The 19537-nt window shown below is 33.7% G+C and overlaps 2 protein-coding genes and 1 long non-coding RNA gene across 3 annotated transcripts; 2 read left to right on the forward strand and 1 right to left on the reverse strand.

Moving 5' to 3' along the window:
* Positions 1–327: 327 nt before the first annotated feature.
* Positions 328–3941, forward strand: LOC111716627 (uncharacterized; the record flags this gene model as incomplete). The annotated part of the gene is made up of 5 exons (XM_023492100.1): positions 328–1373; positions 1819–1974; positions 2291–2420; positions 3419–3500; positions 3925–3941. Coding segments are annotated over 5 exons (1431 nt in total), but the record flags the coding sequence as incomplete, so codon positions are not given.
* Positions 3942–6810: 2869 nt separating this feature from the next.
* On the forward strand, positions 6811–14869 carry LOC111716629 (histone chaperone ASF1-like). The gene is made up of 11 exons (XM_023492101.1): positions 6811–6855; positions 7635–7682; positions 7786–7879; positions 8667–8729; positions 8934–9048; positions 9623–9736; positions 10078–10248; positions 10817–10903; positions 11221–11307; positions 11539–11625; positions 14795–14869. The coding sequence occupies exons 5-11, from the start codon at positions 8992–8994 to the stop codon at positions 14867–14869; spliced, it is 678 nt and encodes a 225-aa protein (XP_023347869.1). The 5' UTR covers positions 6811–6855; positions 7635–7682; positions 7786–7879; positions 8667–8729; positions 8934–8991.
* Positions 14870–18402: 3533 nt separating this feature from the next.
* Positions 18403–18961, reverse strand: LOC111716628 (uncharacterized). The gene is made up of 2 exons (XR_002768547.1): positions 18733–18961; positions 18403–18487 (listed from the first exon to the last, which is right to left on the reverse strand). It is a non-coding gene; the product is annotated as an uncharacterized LOC111716628 (long non-coding RNA).
* Positions 18962–19537: the final 576 nt, after the last annotated feature.

Raw genomic sequence — 19537 nt, forward strand, 5'->3', positions numbered from 1 at the left:
TCCTAGTTCTTCTAACTCTCCTAGTTTTATCCTACTTCTCCTAGTGTTCCTAGTTCACCTAGTTATCCTAGTGTTCCTAGTCTCCTAGTTCTTCTAGCTCTCCTAGTTTTCCTGGTTCTTCCAGTTCTCCTAGTTCTCCTAGTTCTCTTAGTTTTCTGGGTTCTCCTAGTTCTTCTAGTTCTTCATGTTCTCCCAGTTATCCAAGTTTAGCACATCTAGGAATTTTTTCTCGTGGCACCCTACCAAGGGGGGTGGGGGTAAAAAAAAACCTGTTGGAATGAAAGACATAGTTATACAACTTTGCTTAAATGCAAATAATATGTTTAGAAAAGAGAACCACCCGTCAAACCTCGTACAGAAGGCAAGGAGCAACATGCAAAACCTCAAGAATCATCTTATGGAAATCCTTTCCCACAAAACAATCCATTTCATTTCCATTTTAACATCCAGATGCCGATGATGCCTCAATATATGACGATGCCTCCAGATATGACGATGCCTCCAGATATGACGATGCCTCCTAATATGATCATGCCTCAACAGATGAGGATGCCTCAACAGAGGATGCCTCCAGATATGATGATGCCTCCAAATATGATCATGCCTCAACAGATGAGGATGCCTCAACAGAGGATGCCTCCAGATATGATGATGCCTCCAGATATGATGATGCCTCCAAATATGATCATGACTCAACAGATGAGGATGCCTCAACAGAGGATGCCTCCAGATATGATGATGCCTCCAAATATGATTATGCCTCAACAGATGAGGATGCCTCAACAGACGATGAAGTCTCAACGGATGATGTATCCAAACTCACAATCTCAATCCACAACCCCCAAAAGTTCTATTTCTGCCAAATCTACAAATAAGAAACGGGGCCAGGATTGGTGTGGCCTTTGTGGCAAATTTTTTTTCCACCTATGGAGACATTTTACTAACAAACATCAAACCGAGCCACATGTCATCTCACTGATAAAGCTGCAAGCGATAAACATAGAAGAATTTGACAGCCAATGGGCAACATTAAAATCAGAAATGCTTAAGAAAAGTGGACTTGTAGATGCTCAGACAATCATATGTGATTGCGGCACGAGGTGCAAACGCTCTACTATCGCACAGCATATTCGTTTGTATTGCCCTAAGAACAAGGACATACTAAATCGAAGAAAGAAAGTAAAAGAACTGAGATCAAAAGCGTCTTCCGATGACTGGCACCCTAAATTGTTTAAGGAGCTGTCTCTGAGCATGAAAAAAGATGAGGTCTATCATATTGGAGCTAAAGATGTCATTCTTGTGAAGTATATAACAAATGCATTGGAAAACCGGACTGATCAAGATGACTATGGTACCATCAAAACTAGATTTAGGGAGTTAAGATATTTTGCTCACACATTATTTATGTTTATTTCAAGGGACAGTGTAATTTCAAGCGAGCTTAAATCTAAAGATGGCAATGTCCGATTTAAACAACATCTTTTAAATCCTTATTGATAACAAATTTGAGAACAACATTGTTCTATTAACTCAAAGTTCAATACAAATTGAACAATTGTAAAAAAGGATATCTAATTCATACCTGATGAGACAACATTTTTAAGTGTATCGTTATAAATCGGGCATTTGTATCTTTGATTGAGGGTACACTTTCAGCTAAGTAGATCTTTTGTGAGAATCGCCCATTTTCTTTGTTCTTCAATTTTGATACGGGTATTTAAATCTTTTTTTCCCACCTCACACCCCACTTCCCTCAATTTCTTCTATATGGGAATAGCTGGTTCTATCTTTGAAAAAAAAATATACAACCCCTGCTAGGATGATCTCAAAGATACTTGCCGCGGTGTCGGAAGCTGCAGGGAAAGAACTAAGTATGGTGGAAGTCCTTAATGTCAAAAAGTACTGGAATATTATGAAGGATCTTGGAACTGGTAAATTGAAAACTGACTTCTTCAACTTCAAAGCAGTCTCATTGTGAGTATAAAAACTAATTATGTTAACAGTTTCCCTTTTTTATTTAAAATAGACGGAAATATGTGCAATGTTTTTAAAGAAGAATCTCTTTGAATAAAGTAAATGTTATTAAACACCTATTTTCTTCGGTGTAAAATCTTCATTATCACCTTGCACAGAAAATCATTGATATTTTCTCCATCATCTTGCACAGAAAATCATTGTTGCAAGCGTTAAGAAAGGAACCATACTTAAAATGAAATAAATATAAGATAGTTTCATTTTTTTTCTTTGATGTACTTCTTCCTGATGATAATTTTTTTTACAATTTATTCAGACAGTTTCCGAAAGCCTTGGGAATTATGGCAGCACAGGCTATAAAGCATTTACGGGAAACCGGCGGTGATCCAAAGCTGATAGAAGATGTAAAAGAGTTCCAGCTCCACAGGAATGAGTACTGGAACCAGGTATTTATTAACACTTATTGCATGGTACAAATTTTTATGTTATTTGCTCGTCTGCTTGTGGGTAATAAACGTCATTTGGGTCTGATCGTTTCAGCCGTTTTGAGACGGCTGAACAGATTTGGTCAAAATTTATAGTGAACCTCACATGACCCCTAGTAAAATTAGTAAATGATCAAAATTTAAACCAATTTACCTACATCAAATTCAGATTTTCATTAAATACTTTAAAAAAAATTAGTTCCACAATTTTTTGTTTTTGTTCTACATTGTATACAAAGAAAATGTTCATTAATGGAATAAAAGATTGGCGGGAAGCGCCCTAAAAGCGTATTATTTTTGAATAGTTGTTACTTTTTTTGATGGAATGAAAAGCAACATTTGAGCAAAAAAGCGAGATTTTTTATTTCTTTTTAATACTTATAAACTTCCTTCCACATCCCTCAAACCCCCCCAAGAGGATATGTCCTTTACGTAAACATACTGGGTGTACCAATAACTATGGGAAATGAGAGACATATTAGAAATCGTCTTTTTTAAGAATTAGCGTTCAATACCTGGTTTAAAGCCATATAGAATTATTTATCTTATAAAAACGGTAAACGTCTGATGATGCGTGTGAAGTGACGAACAAGTAATTTTCTTGTTTTACTGAGTACAACGATATGCAATTTAAACATAACAAAAAAACAAATTGTAAACATAAAGAGACGAAAATCTAATGGATTACTGCTTTCTCAGTATAGGTATGAACTAAATTAAAGAATTTTTAAGAGGCCGTATCAAACTAATTTCTGATTTACCATGTTTATTCGACACCATTTAACTTACTTTTTTAAGAAAGTCATACTTTTGGAACTGATAATTACTAATTATTTTAAATTAGCGACCTGAAAATATGAGAACGAGAGTTATTAAAATATATTTTTTAAAAGGTTGCTTGTGGATTTGTCCTGTTGCATTTATTGTATTTTCTTTGGTATTGTAGTATATTTTTACAGGATGTGGGGAAGAAATTATCAGTGGAGAAGAAGATCTCGAAATTTAATAAAGCATTAGTGATGCCTACCAAATCTCTTGTAAGTATTTATAGGTTGAATTATTTTTTTAAAAGATTTTTATTTATCTGCAGGGTGGCCAAATTGTACGGATTGTACAGATTTGTTTTCAAATTGTACGGATTGTACGGATTTTTATCCTGGAAAATACACCGTTTTTTTAAATTTTAAAAATGTACGGATTGTACGGATTTTTTTAAAAATAATTGTACGGATTGTACGGATTGTTTTTCGAAAATTGTACGGATTTCTTCTGAAAATGTACGGATTTTTGTACGGATGTGTTCAAAAAAGTTTTGGCCACCCTGTATCTCTTAAAGCTTTTTTTCATTTTTCTTTTTTAATCTCCTGAAGGGAGCAAAACAATATATGTTAACACCTTTGTACCTCTGTTTGGTCAGATTTATCTCTCTTAAAAGAAAATATAAGCTTAATTCTTGGGTATTTAGTTATCAGCAGTGCTTAGGATCCATTTCATTTCGGTGCGGAACAGGATCCGGATCCAAATCAGGACCCGGATCCAGGTAAATTCTGTAAGATTTACTGATTTTTTTCAAAATAATCAAAATTTTCATTTATTTTCTCGGAATTCAAAAATCAGAAATTTTTTGTATTTTTTTCTAATAATAGTCAAGATTTTGGTTTGCAGTTTTTGGTTGATATTTTATCCTTGGGATCATGATCCGTAGATCCGCATATTTTGGCGGATCCGGATCCAAGAAGCCAAAATATTGCGGATCCTACAGATCCGGATCCTATGCACTGTTTATCAGTTAAGTATATTTCCTGGGGGAGATTTTTGAAGATATTGGGGTTTATGGTAAATTAAACATAAATTGTCAAGTTTTCATTATTTGTCTGGAAAATATACACAGGTGGTGTAATTTCATGTGACCCTTTTAAACAAAGCGGGGATCTGCAATGGCACTCTTAAGTTGCAATCAATTGAATATTTAAGTTTTCCTTGCTTAACGGGAGTGAAACGACGACAAAAAAATTTAATAATTCTACAGTAAACAAATTCGTTTTTAAGGAACAGTTAAAGGAAATTAACTCTTATATCCTTGAAATAATTAATCTTGTTCAAATATTATTTTCTGCAATGTCTCATTATTCACAAAAATTCCTGCACAATTCGTGATTTTTTATTGAAAATACGACATTTGAAAATTAGACAAAATCGGCTAACAAATAAATTGAAAATAAGAAATTTAATTTATTGTTTAAAAAAAAATAATTAATTCTAACATTGATTTATTAACAATTTTTTTTGAAAAATGTGTTCCTAAACATCTACTTAGGTAACTGTCGAATTTTCAATTTATTTTTGGTCGTCGTTATTTAATAATTAAAAAAAATCTCTGTATCCACATAACACGATGATTTAGAATGTTGACTTAGCGATTAAACTCCGTAAATATACGTTGTAGAAACGTTTTACATGTCTCAAATGAATCCTAAAGAATTAGTTCACAATACTACATGTTAAATTACCATACATTGCCGTTCAATCCCTTTAAAATGGATATGTAGGACCACAACAATGGATTAAATATATACATTTTTTATAACTGTGGTTGATCGAACATGCTACTGTATCAAAGAAGGGTCACCTGAAATTGTTTCCAGTTAATTTTGCTTTGAGGTACATGTTTGTAACACGAGTAAACCCTTCCTCCTTTCCCCCATTCCCCCTTTTATGGTAACAGTGATTTTTTTGAGAAAATATCTTTTTAAGGCCATTTTTTTTGTTAATTTAACCTGAAGGTTTTCAGATATCCCCCCTTCCCCTGGGATCCAAAATTCAATGATCTTAAATAGTAATAGTCTTACTTACTTTATTAATGTTCTAAATTTTGTCAATAAAGAAAAGATAAGTTCTGCATTTTACAACAATATTCATATATATATATACCAATACATATTTTTTAAATAAGCTTTGACAGAGTTTTATTCCTAATTATGCTTTTTTTATTTTTTTATTTTAAGGGAGTGTGTGCAAATAATGGATGGAGTATAGGCTTACGGCTTAATTAAACCCTTCTGATCGCTACTAATCTTACTTCTATCTGTTGTGTATATAAGGAGACAATTGTAGAAAACGAATAGTACCAAACAACGTAGCGTAGCGTCCATCAAAAGTAAGAAAGTTGCAACATACGACTCGGATGAGCGGGGGAAGGCAGGCGGCCTTGAGCCACCATTATATCCCCTTCTGTGCCACATATTAGCTTTTTTCTCTTCCGGCAGAAATGAGCCACCACAATTTCCCCTTCTGGGCCACCACATTTGACTCTTCCGGGCAAAACTACTTTTTTAATCGTATATTTTGGGCCTTTAAAGTGTGATTTTCAAAAATCCAGCCGCGTCACGCAAAAAATGTGTATTTAAATCTTTATATTTAAGTGTTAATATGAAAAAGGATGATTTCTGATAATGTAAACTGCTAAACTTTTTTTTTGCAAATCTTAATTCTGAGTTTCATAAAAAATGGGGGTTTTTTTAGAGTAATATGAATATTAAAAATTACGCACCGTAACATTTACTTAGTTTTGTACGGTACCCCTGTGTGAAAATGTGCAAAGTGTTAAAAGAAAGTTGTTAAAATAAATTTTTTTTTGATAACATCTGTAACACTTAAGTAATGACAGTAAATATTGTGATTTTTATAATATTTTCTTATTCTTCAGCTACTCTAAACAATTTTTCTCTGCTCCCACAATACAAAGAATGACTAAGTTTTCTGCTAAAATCTAAAACAACTGACCTCTTCTTTATATATCAATATATTAATCTTTTATAGAAAGAAAAATGGTTTTGAGTTCTGCTTTCTTGCGTGACGCGGCTGAAAATTTGAAAATCACACTTTCAATGCCTTAAACATACCATTTAAAAAAGTAGTTTAGCCCGGAAGAGTCAAATGTGGTGGTACGGAAGGGGAAATAGTGGTGGCTCATGGCTGCTGGAAGAGAAAAAAGGTAATGTGACACGGAAGGGGAAATAGAGGTGGCTCATGGCCGCCTTTCTTTCCCCGCTCCTCGGATCGTCAAAAAATCAAATTAAGGTGGAACAAATATATTCAGATATTACAACCTGAAGTCTTTGAATATTCAACGCATTTGTATATTTTTTTTCATATATTATTTAATTGTTGAGTTACTTTTGAAAACATTTATTACTGTTTCGATGATATTTGGTAATTGTTGTTCATAACAATTTTCTCATTAACGCAACAGATAAAAGTAAGTAGCGTTTAATAACGCTTATTTGTCACCATAAGCCTATACCCCTTTCTCATTTTTTGCGAACACTCTAAATAAACCTTATTTAGAACAAGGATGCAACTGCATGTGACTACTATTGGACTAAAACCTTGCCAGGTAGAGCATAGCCTTTTTTACCGATATTCTATATTCTGTTAAATTGTCACATTGTTAATACATTTGTAAGTGAAAAGTTTGTAAATATTTTTTTCTTCTAATAATTGATTTTCCTACCAATAGGTTTAGTTGAAATCATCAATTTTTTAATGGACTGCAGACAAAGTTTTACTCAGCTTTATTTTGTAAAACAATCTTGAATTACTTATTTTTGTTTTTATCATTGAGAATTAACAATTTTAAATTGTGATCCTCTAATTCAAAAGTCTTAAGCTTGATTATTTTAATGAAGTGACCATTTGCTGAAGAGTAAAATGGTAAATTTTGTTTTCTAAACTAGAAAAGTGATAATACCTTCCACATATTCTGAAAATCTTGTCGGTCAAAAGATATGGTAATTTTATCTTGAAATAGAGGTACACTAAATAGTATAACCACTTAAAATTACAACCACTGACTGCTCACAAAAAAAACTTATAACTCTATGTTGTAACTTTTTATATGGTTGTGAACAGTTGACACAGGGTTTTATATTTTTCTTTTAGCCCCCCCCCCCTCACAGAGAAAAAATATGATTTTGAAAAGGGTTGGAGGGGACAAAAATATGATTCTAACAACTATTATATACCCCTGAGTATACTTAATAATTAAAAATACGTTTTGTAAGTATAATATGATCATGTTACTTTCAAACTTTAACATTGGATGCATAGTTTTGAATGAGTAATCCTGGGTTACATAAATTGTTTTCTGCAGAAACAACATGCAATGTTTTTCAGGAAAGCATACCGGAGAGAATCACATATATCTGAGCGATCTAGAAACAGGAATGTAAATTGTATAAACATGTTTTTTTATTCTTAATTACTGTCATAAGTAGATTTTTCTTCCTTTTATTTAAATTTAAAAGATACATTTGCTTTAAAACAGAATGTTTCTATGTGCTGAAAAATTTGAAACAACCCAAGGAAGTGAGGGGAAATCGATATGTTTTTGCCTCCGACAAAATTCCGGGTAAATACAGGTACATTGTAATTTTTAATAAGGTAATAAGGGGATTTATAATTTTTGGGGGGTGGGTGGGGGAATAGGACATCCAAGGGCAAGTTCTTTCATTTCATACTTTTGTAATTGTGTTCAAACAATCTCGGCCAAAAACCTAAAACATTTGTTTCTTCATCGCAAACGCACATTACACAATTATGCAGTGTTTCGGATCCGGATCCGGTCGGATCCGTATCATTTGGTCGGATCCAGATCCGGATCCGTATCAGGAAACGTTGATATGGATCCGGGTAGCGCCAAAAATTAACCAAAACCATGGAATAAATAAATCAAAATGGTTCGTAAATGTATTATTTACATGACGAAAATTTTTAAAAATTATCTTACCCCCCCCTCCACACCTATTTTGAGTATTGATAAAAACTTTCAAAAGTTTGGAAGCACTCTCCAGTACGTATATGATCATTTCATGGAATTAAAAACATTTCATCATTGGTATTACATAATTTCCAACAGTAGGCTTATTTCTTGTTTTTATCTTTAGTTAGGGTTAATATAACTTATTCTGAAAATGATAAACTTTTAATGAAACCATTTGCATGGTTAACATATTTCCTTGATTGTTCAATAAATATCTAATATGTTGATTAAATATCTATGGTTACATTTTTTGCTGGTACTTATTTTTATTTCATTCAGATATGCGTCACAATCCATCATATCACAATATTCAACAAATAAGCCCTCTGAAGTAAAGATATTTTACCATACATCAAATCACATTTTTTTAACCCCAACCATTTTAGGACAACTTCAGATGCGAAAAATATATGCAGAGAATATACAGGGGTTAATATCCCAGCAACCAAGTAAGATCTTGATCTAAACCCAACATTTGAAACTTAACTTAAGAAAATTTAAAATTATTGATTTTGTTATTTTCATTTTTGGGTGCTTAAAGCTTAGTTTCAGTCAGTAATCAAAGGGTTCACTTTTAAACAGATTTAACGTATTGTTTTTTTTTATAAAAAATATAAAAACTTGTTGCTGCATATATATGATTCTTTATTAAGTCATCAAAGGCGATTTGCTGCAGCAAAGAATGTCCTTCTGCCAAAAGCTGATCAACAGATGATAGCTAGGGTCATGGGTCACACGGAGCTTGTTCATAATCGGGATTATGTGAAGGTAATAATGGTTTTTTACTTGTACTCTCTCCGTTGGGTATAAATTTTTAAGTTAGCGAGGAGAAATATATGTATTTTTTCTCTTTAAATTTCAATCATTGATGAATTTTCCAAAAAGTCGTTTCATTGATAATAATGAGGACAGATTGTTATGCTAATCATGACAGTAGCAATAAAAAAATTAGGTCGTCTTAAAACCAATTCAAAGTAAAATTCTAGACTTTAGATTTACAAAATGTCTGTTGTATTTCATAATGTGGTTTGCCTTTTTACGCTTTAAATAAAGATATCAGAATTTTGTTCAAACTTTGAGAATTATTCTTATTTAAATATCGGAAGATCGGAAGGAAATTCTCAATTTTATCCGGTAATGCTGACAGCACAGAAAAGGCGGACGACATCCATAACAAGGACTAGACTTTTTTGGCTTTCTGTTTATGAATCATTCATCTGATAAAAAGTGCATGTCCGAAATAAGTTCGAAGGTCAAAGACTACTTAAAAATCGGCTTGCTATTGTCATGTTTTGCCAAACATCCTACATAAACCGATAAAAAGTATTCAATTATTTTTCAGTTCAATGATGTGTATGGACGTAGTGTGGCACGTATGATAAGGACCGACCATTACCTGGATAAGAAAGTCACAGATCATTTAAACATGTTCGTAGTAAATTCTGAAGCCGCACAGGTAAAGGTTAAAAATTGAAAAGAATTAATGGAGTAGAAAGTAGAGCTACATATTTGTCTTTATTCTAATGTTGTTAATCGGTATATATGCTTCGCGTGTCTGTTTCTATCCATAACACCAAAAAACGGCTGAACCGATCTTGAAAGGGTGTATTTTCGTTTTTTTCATTACCCCCCCCCTTTTTTTGTATGAATTTTATTTTTTGCCCAATGCCACAGCTTCAAAACAGGTGTATTTTACACAGTGATAAGCAGCCCGCGGAAACTTAAAAACAATTTTTTGGTTTTAAGAAGAGAAAATACTGTAAATAGAGCTGAAATTTATTTCGTTTTTATTTTAAGATTGGAATGTCAGAAATTGATGAACAAGTTGACAACGAAGAACAAGACGAGGAGGACGAGGAGGAATTGGAGTGTGAAGAGGAGGATGTAGAGAGGGAAGAGGATGTCGATATGGAGAAGGATGGAGAGACTGAGGATCTTCACATGAGGGAAGATGTTGATAAAGAGCAGGTCGGTTTACTTTCAAGTTTACTATCAATTTGTAGATGAAACAGTTTTATTGTGGTAGATTATATCCTCTCTGAACGACTTCAGAGACACTAACCCCCTCTGGTATTGGGGCAGGGGGATTTTTCTATATTGATAAAAAATGGTAAAATAGTAAATAATTAATATTGCTTTAAGGAAAATGATGTGTAGGACAATGATTGATTTTCAAATATTGGTACTTTTGATTTTATTGTAGATGAATTGCAGTTTCTACAGTTGTCTTATCCTGTCGATAAATAAATTGGTCGAAAAATTTGATCGTTGGTTGGATGTTGGCTGATTGGTTTAATATTAGCTCATTGGTTGGGTAGTGGCTAATTGGATGTATAAAGTGTCTGATTGTGGGTGATTGGTTGAATGGCTGGCTGGTTGGATAGCTTTTTGGTGTGATGGTTGGTTAGATAACAATTAGGAATCAAGATGTATCTTGGAGGATGAAAATTTAATGAATAAAAATTTGTAACATAATTATCTAGTTTTACAACAATTCAATGTTGGTTTCATAATGATAATCATGATTTACATTCAGGTTAAAAGCTCATCTTCTCGGCCCCATCAGAGCACATGTAGTTCTGCTGAAACTGGAACTTTTGATGATGAAGAGAACCTTTCCGAGGTAACATTTTTTGTTCTTATCTGTCAAAATGATGATAATAATTTACATGATTTACATTATTTACATGATGATAATGATCCTATGGCTCCTAGTGTTCCGATTCTCCTAGTTTTCTTCTACTTCTCCTAGTGTTCTTAGTTCTCCTAGTTTTCTGGGTTCTCCTAGTTATCCTAGTTCTTCTAACTCTCCTAGTTTTATCCTACTTCTCCTAGTGTTCCTAGTTCACTCCTAGTTATCCTAGTTATCCTAGTTATCCTAGTTATCCTAGTTCTCCTAGTTCTCCTAATAATGATCTCCTGATAATGATTTACATTCAGGTTAAAAGCTCTACTGCTCCGCCCCATCAGAGCACATGTAGTTCTGCTGAAACTGGAACTTTTGATGAAGAACAGAACCTTTCCGAGGTAACATTTTTTGTTCTTATCTGTCAAAATGATAATAATGATGATAAAGATGATAATGATGATAATGATGATAATGATGATAATGATTATGATGATAATGATGATTATGATGATAATGATGATAATGATGATAATGATGATAATGGCCGTAATGGTCATATTAGTCATGATGATGATAATGGTGATAACAGTGAGAATGGTAATAATGATTACAATGATGATAATATTTAGATCAAAAGGTTAGCTTCTCGGCTTCAACAAAGCACATCTACTTTTTCTGAAGTAGATACCAGTGATGATGAATATAAAATGCCTGAGGTAACATCTCTTTCTTTTACCGTATCTGTCATAATGATGATAATGATGATAATGATGATAATGACAGGGTGGCCAAAATGTACGGATTGTACGGATTGATTTTTTTTAACCCTAAAATTGTACGGATTGTACGGATTTGTTTTCAAATTGTACGGATTGTACGGATTTTTATCCTGGAAAATACACCGTTCTTTTAAATTTTCACTCATTTCAGCAAATTTTTTTTATGAAAATAAAAATAAAAATCTCGTCAAAATGAAGTTAGTTGAACTTATTTTCTGCATTCTAAATAATATTAGATTGATTAATGTTTCAATTGACAATCAAAATTCATTCATAATTTTCGAGATATGTCCAAGAAGTGTTTATTTGAGAATATGTTCCATATTTGATTGCTTATTCAAGAAGATGTTCCAGTATCCTATACCCAGTATCCTGTACCCAGTATCCTGTATGAATGAAAAATTGAATTTTAATGTTTTTTTTTCAAAAATGGGATTTTTTCGAAAATTGTACTGATTGTACAGATTTTTTAAAAAAATGTACGGATTTTTAAAGAAATGTACGGATTGGTTTAAAAAAATGTACGGGATCATAGACCTTCAGAACAACGTGGAATTAGAAAAACGTTGTATTGAAAGCATGAAGTGTTTGATGGGCATAGATACTTATCTGGTTTTAGAAAAACCGAACCGCTGCCAATTAGCTAAAATTAGAAGTTTAATTGTCAGCCAGGTTCAGTTAACACATAAAGGGAAATCTGAAAATTATCTAGTTAATGAAGAACATAATATCATTCTCAGAAAATTAGATAAGCAAAGGAGTGAAGAATGTGACTTAACATACTTCACGACTGATTACCCTGAATTGATGATAGTCCAAAACTCACAAGAAAATAGTGTCAAACTTTTGGAAATGTCAACTCATGCTGATAGCTTAAACATTGATATAAAAATTCAAAAATGTTTATTGGAGGCGTTTTTGGTTTTTAATTTCAAGAAATGGCTTTAAATGAGTGAAGACAACATTTTATGACATTGCTTTACAATGAAAATTTCCTTTTTTCAACGTCAAACCCTTAAAAAAGAATTTTTATTTTGCAAATGTTTTCTAAAGGGGTGGTATAGGTGGTATAGGCATTTAAGGATGGTGTTAAAGTCTCCATCATGTAAAGATGAAACCCTTGCCGCGAAGATCTCTTAATTCTTTATTACAGAAGTAAGCTCCTAGTGACTTTGCACAGAGATAGTCAACATCTATACCTACCTGTGAGATTTTAAATTTCTTGAATATCTCTCTTCGTTCCAAAGATATAGGCATTTAAAGATGGTGTTAGTCTCTATCATGTAAAGATGAAACCCTTGACGTGAAGCTTTCTTATTTCTTTATTACGTTGGTCAGCTCGTAGTGACTTTGCACAGAGATAGCCAACATCTGTACCTACCTGTGAGATTTTAAATTTCTCTGATATCTCTATTTGTTCCAGCGATATAGGCATTTAAAGATGGTGATAAATTTTTTAGTTGCCACAAAAAATTTGTTAAAATTTAGAATTGCTCTTGGAGCAGCAAAGTTGTAGCCCTAGGTTAGTTATGTGTGCATGCAAAATTTCAAACCAAAGATTTTGACCAGCAGCTGAGTTATCACCATCTAAGACACATTTCTAAGTCCCACTTCTAAGTCTTATATCTCTAGAAGTTAAAGAGATTTTCAAGAAATTTCAAATCTCACAGGTAAGTAATGATGTTGACCATCCATGTGTAAAGCCATTTTGATCTGACCTGCATAACAAAAAAATGATAGCGCTTTGCGTAAAACGTTTTTTTTTTAATGTAAAGACAATACCCTTGACGCGAGGCTCTCTCATTTCTTCATTACGTGAGTCAGCTCATAGTGACTTTGCACAGGGATAGTCGGCACCTATACCCAACTGTGAGATTTTAAATTTCTTGAATATCTCTATTCTTTTAAGAGATATTGGCATTTAAAGATTGTGTTAAAGTCTATATCAAAGATGAAACCCTTAACGCGAAGCTCTCTTATTTCTTTATTACGTAGGTCAGCTCAAAGTTACTTTGCACAGAGATAGTCAACGTCTATACCTACCTGTGAGAATTTAAATTTCTTGAATATCTCTATTCGTTCCAGAGATATAGGCATTTAAAGATGGTGTTAGTCTCTATCATGTAAAGATGAAACCCTTGAAAACATGTCAACAAATGTGAGGAAGTTTCTTTTTACTTGCTATATTTGACACTTGTGACGTCGTGTATTATTGGTTCATTTCTCTGTTGCTACCTATTGTTCTTGATAATCTATGAAGAGGACTGGCCCAAGTAGAACTAGAAATTTGGATAATTCCTGCATCTTCCATAGCAGCAAATTCCTCTCTTGCGGAGATTTCAAATTAGTGTAAATATCTAATTAACCTTCTAAAAACAAATTTGTAGAAAATATGTTATAACCCAGCTTTAAGAAAAAATGTCATGAATTTGTGGAGATGTGTATCATTTAATTTTAGGTATACAAATTGCGTAAAAATACGCTCAATTTTCGTAATTCCCTAAAACTCTGAATCTAAATTATTTGTGAAATATCTTAGTAGATCAGTAAATAACTAGATTTAGTAGGTAGAAAAGACTCTTTTCTACCAGGCACACATAGATGAGAACAACTTCTTGAAAATGTATATTTCAGTAACGAGGTTTTCTACAAAATTAAAGATTAAACAGTTGAAGGTTTTATCAATAAATGAGTATTGTTGTGAATCGAACAATTGGTATAGAAACATGTACCATTGAAAATTGAACATAGGCTTAAAAGGTATTGGAATTCTAGGTTTTGTAGGTTTAGCAGGTTTAGCAGGATTTGGAAACTCTAGGTTTAGCAGGTTTAGCAGGATTTGGAAACTCTAGGTTTAGCAGGATTTGGAAACTCTAGTTTTAGCAGGTTTTGCAGGATTTTGGAGATCATATTTTATTGCTGTTGTTTTAAAGTAAAGGTTTTAAAAGGCACTGTTGTGAACTGATAAATAAAAAGTTTAAAAGTAGGTCATAGAGTTTTGTAATTTAATGTAATGGAATGTATGTAATATAATGTATGTATAATGTATCTGAGATAGTCAAAAGTCATTAGCGCCTTGCGTAAAATGTTTTTTTTTAATGTTAAGACGATACCCTTGATGCGAAGCTCTCTTATTTCTTCATTACGTAAGTCAGCTCGTAGTGACTTTGCACATATATAGTCAACAACTACACCCACCTGTGAGATTTTAAATTTCTTGAATATCTCTATTTGTTCCAGAGATATAGGCATTTAACCCTATTCCTGCTGGGGGGGGGTCAATTTGACCCCCCCCTGTAGAGATTCTAAAAGTAGAGCACAAGAGCTTTCTAATGATGTATCATTTGTCATATTTGGACATAAAACATGGGATTTAGAGGGGGGGGTCAAATTGACCCCCCCCCCAGCGTATCCTGGTTTTCAAGTACCCCAGCGGGGTAGGGTTAAAGATGGTGTTAAAGTTTCTATCATGTAAAGATGAAACCCTTGATGCGAAGCTCTCTCACTGACCCTTATTGGTTAAATCCTGAGCTTCATACTGATCTGTTTAAATTTTTTACTAAAAGTATATCATTTAAAAGTCAAGATTTGGGTTTTAAAGTATTTTACATTTTTTTAAATAAAACATTTTTATTAAATTGAAATTTAAAATAAAACAGCTCAAAAACCCACAAGGAATCCTCAAAAACGAATTGTTAGCTCCATTCACCCCTCTTAAATTTACCCAGGAAAAATTTTTGAACTTATCTAACAATGTCCTTTAAAGTCATCTTCACCCTTTAAAATGGAGTAATTCACTAATTTGACAGAAAGCACTCCCATTCAAACATTGGAACCATTTAATTTTGATAAAAAAACTGATTAGAACAAGTGTCCCAAGTGTTTTTGAAAAAAAACAGAACTAAAATCGCACAATTATTGAAGAAGTTAAGAAAAAAAGGGAGCGCTTCGCGTCGATTTATTGTTTTATACCTAAATGCAAATATCTTTGGAGGTAGAAGAGATATCAATGAACTTTAAAGACCAATCTCTAAGCTTATTTTTAGAACTAAAACTTAGGTGAAATAAAAAATTTGCTTAAAGGTCGTCTTCATCCAATAAATTGAAATTTAAAAATAAAACAGCTGAAACACCCACAAGGAATCCTCAAAAACGAACCGTTAGCTCTATTCACTGAACTTTAATGAACTTCAATGAACTTTAAAGACCAATCTCTAAGCTTATTAATAAGTGTTTTTGAAAAAAAAAGAACTAAAAGCTAGTCACAGCCAGCCGGCTGGCTGTCATTGGCAGGCACAGCCAGTCACAGCCGGCTGGCTGTCATTTAAAATCTCAGTTTCAGAAGACAACATTTTAGGACATTGTTTTTTGAGTTTAAAAATGTTTTTTGGGTAAATTTTAAATGGGTAGAGCGACCTTACAATAGGGTAATTTTAGGGGTATGGTTCACAACTATACCTAGGGTTATAGATCAGTTGGATAAACAGGATAATACTTACCTACTATACCTACTATACCTACTATACTATACTCAAGGAGGCATATCTGCATGCATCAAATATTGCATAATTTTTGGTGATTGAGAAAATTAAAATGATTTTTGGCATAAATTTGTACAATATTATTACGTAAATTTTACATCTACTAAAACCAATAAATTTCCGTAGCTAAGTGTGCGATTTTATGTCTTTCATGACGTAAAAAGAGCCAAAACCTCTACCTCTTCTGCTCCGCGGACAGGTTCTTCTCAGACTTGTTCTCCTTCAGGTGCTTTCTCAGGGGGGACCTTGAGAGCTTCGAGTAGAAGTGTGAACTAAACAAGGGTTTTTAAAAGAATTATAAAGGAAACCAGAGGCATATACAGGGGGGGTCTATAGCTTCCCCACCACCCTGGAATGTCAAAAGAGGTTAATTCCATACACACGCCCCCCCAAATAAAACAAACTATCCCAAAAAGTGCAACATGCAGTGAAAAGAACACAAAATCTTACCTTAATGGAGCGTTTTCGCTCTGTTTGAGAACTGGTTCTGTAGCCTCATTCTTATCAGCCTCCCTAGACATCAAAATATTTCATATGTTTCTTAACTAACATTTTACTAAGATCAGATAGATTCAAATCAAATCAAATCAAATCAAATCAATGTAAAATAAATTACTGCCAAGAACTGTGTTTAGGTTAAACTCCTTGTCATTCAATTTAAAAACAATAGTTTTCAGATTATATATTTTCGGACATATCATAAAAAACTAGGTTTTTGTGTAGCAAATAATTCAGGTTTATCAATGGTGTTTTTATCAAAAGTAGTAAAGATAAGAAAAACTTATTTTAGAAACCATCTCCTGTAAAAATCATTTAGTTTTCACCAAAGCTTAGATTAGCATGGGAACCTCGATTAATTCTAATTCCCTAGGATTAGAATTGAATCTGCTTTAAACAATGAGAATCAGCTTGAGTTTGAGGAGATCTAAATTCGTAAGATGCTCTACATCCATGCTCACGGTATTTGTAGCGAACGTTGATTATCCCAACATATTTTACCTGTTCAGCATGCAATTTGTAGGTTGTGGTTCTGGTTCTGGTGCCTCTTCTGCAGCCTCCCTAGAATAAAAGAAAATAGCAATACAAATTTGTGCACAAGAAAAATTTGAAGAAGGAAGACAACACTAAAATTATGCAACATTAAAAAATTTTACTGGTTCAGCATGCAACTTGGATCTGGTTCTGGTGCCAGTATAGGAATATCTGGTTCTGGTACTGTATAATTATTCTCTGATGCCTCACTAGAATAAAAGAAATTAGCAATTTCTTTTCTCATTTGAATAGAATTTAAAAAAAACATTTTTTGGCATTTTTTTCAACCCTCCTTAGCACCCAAACTTTTATAGATATAGGAGAAAAGGAGAAGAAGAAAGAGGACGAGGGGGCGGAGGATTCGGTTGAGGCAGAACCAACTAAAGTTCAAGTTCACCAGCCTTGTATTCTGATATTTGACAGTCTAGCTAGAATTTTTAAAAGAAGGAGGTGTTAGTCCCTGCATAGCGAGCACTTACCTCAAGGTTTGACAGGTTCTAGCTTTACTTGCTAAACTAGCTAAACTAGAATTTTTAAAAGAAGGAGGTGTTAGTCCCTGCATAGCGAGCACTTACCTCAAGGTTTGACAGGTTTAGCTTTACTTGCTAAACTAGCTAAACTAGAATTTTTGAAAGAAGGAGGTGTTAGTCCCTGCATAGCGAGCACTTACCTCAAGGTTTGACAGGTTCTAGCTTTACTTGCTAAACTAGCTAAACTAGCTAAACTGTCAAATATTAGAATACAAGGCTGGTGAACTTGAACTTTAGTTGGTTCCGCCTCAACCGAATCCTCCGCCCCCTCGTCCTCTTTCTTCTTCTCCTTGTCCTCGGGTTCAGCCTTCATATCGCCCTTGCTAGCCTCAGCCTCGTCCCGGTCAGAGTCGTCATCAAACGTTAAGCGTAGATCATTACGGCCATGAAAAGTTCATCGAATGAAAACAGGAAAATCCGCAAAACTGCTTCAAGTAAGTATGTTGGGCCGGGGATAGTTGCAATGAGGGAGAGATTGCGTTAATTCTCAAAGAATATTCTTCCAGGGTTGAGACATCTCCNTGAGTGTGGTTGCAACCCGTAGAAAAGGAACCTCATTGGCCACTGTGAGTGGGATAATGGTGGTGGAGCCAATGGTGATCTGCTTCATCTTTTTCTTCTTCTTTACTCTGAAGGATTGTGAGAGAGGAGCCTCACACAGTGTACCAACCTCGGTTCGGACACAACCAAGTTGACCTTAACAGCAGGGGTTCAATTAGTTCTATCTCTGATCCCAGAGGTAACCAACTTTAAATTATTTGGGTTTAAAAAATACCCTTACTATGTCATTGTAAACTTTTCAAGTCTTTTTTTGTGTATGTTTACTACTTATGGATGTACTGCATTTGGAATGTTAAAACATGTAAACATCAGAAATAAAAAATAAGAGATCCTATCCCATCCCATCCCAATTTTAAATAAAACGTAGCGTACAAAAGTACCTGGATAACAGATGACGCAGACGAACCAATGCCCATGCTCATTCATGGGCACCACCACAAAGTCCTTTTGAACAAGTTGACCTTCTTGGTCCACTTTCTCACCCTGTCATACCTCTTCTCCCCCGGGGTTAGGTTAGGATTATCCTCGACTGGGTGATGCCGGGACTTGTTCTTATTGGTGGGGCGGGTTGTGAGTCTCTTGAAGAAGTATGTCGTAAAAACTAATGAAAATTATTCTTTTCGCAAAAAGAATTCGCAAATAGCCAAAAATATTCGGATAAAGAAAAAATCAAGGGTGAATTTTTTTTTGAAGAATTACTCCTATCCCCCAAAGTCTACCCGTAAATTTAACACATTTTACCCAAAAATTCTTTAATTTCCCTCTTAAACTGTTTTCCCCAAAATTCAGACCTGGACCCTGAGGGCAGTCTGGGGGTTCCATGTTGGGTTCATTTGCAGATCTTCTATTAATTTCTCATTAACCCTGTTTTTCTCAAATCAGTTTCTGAATGGGGGAGGGGGGGGGGGGGGATTAAAACATATTTGTAAAGGTTAATTTATTTAAATTTGTCTTGTCTGAAAAGACAATTTCTTTATAACTTTGTAGTACAATTCTAGATGATAATGTGGGGGTGATCAAGAATTAAAACAACTAGGCCCTATTTCAATTTTAATAGTTGCTCAATCTTTCAGCATTTTCTCTTTGAAAAAAAAACAAAAATAATATTTTTTGCGGATTTCCTATTTTTTCCTGGATAGAAGAGAAATGATTTGTATTGCTACTTTCTTTTATTCTAGTGAGGCA

This window comes from Eurytemora carolleeae, unplaced genomic scaffold, assembly GCF_000591075.1.
Source record: "Eurytemora carolleeae unplaced genomic scaffold, Eaff_2.0 scaffold2136, whole genome shotgun sequence".
NCBI lineage: Eukaryota > Metazoa > Arthropoda > Copepoda > Calanoida > Temoridae > Eurytemora > Eurytemora carolleeae.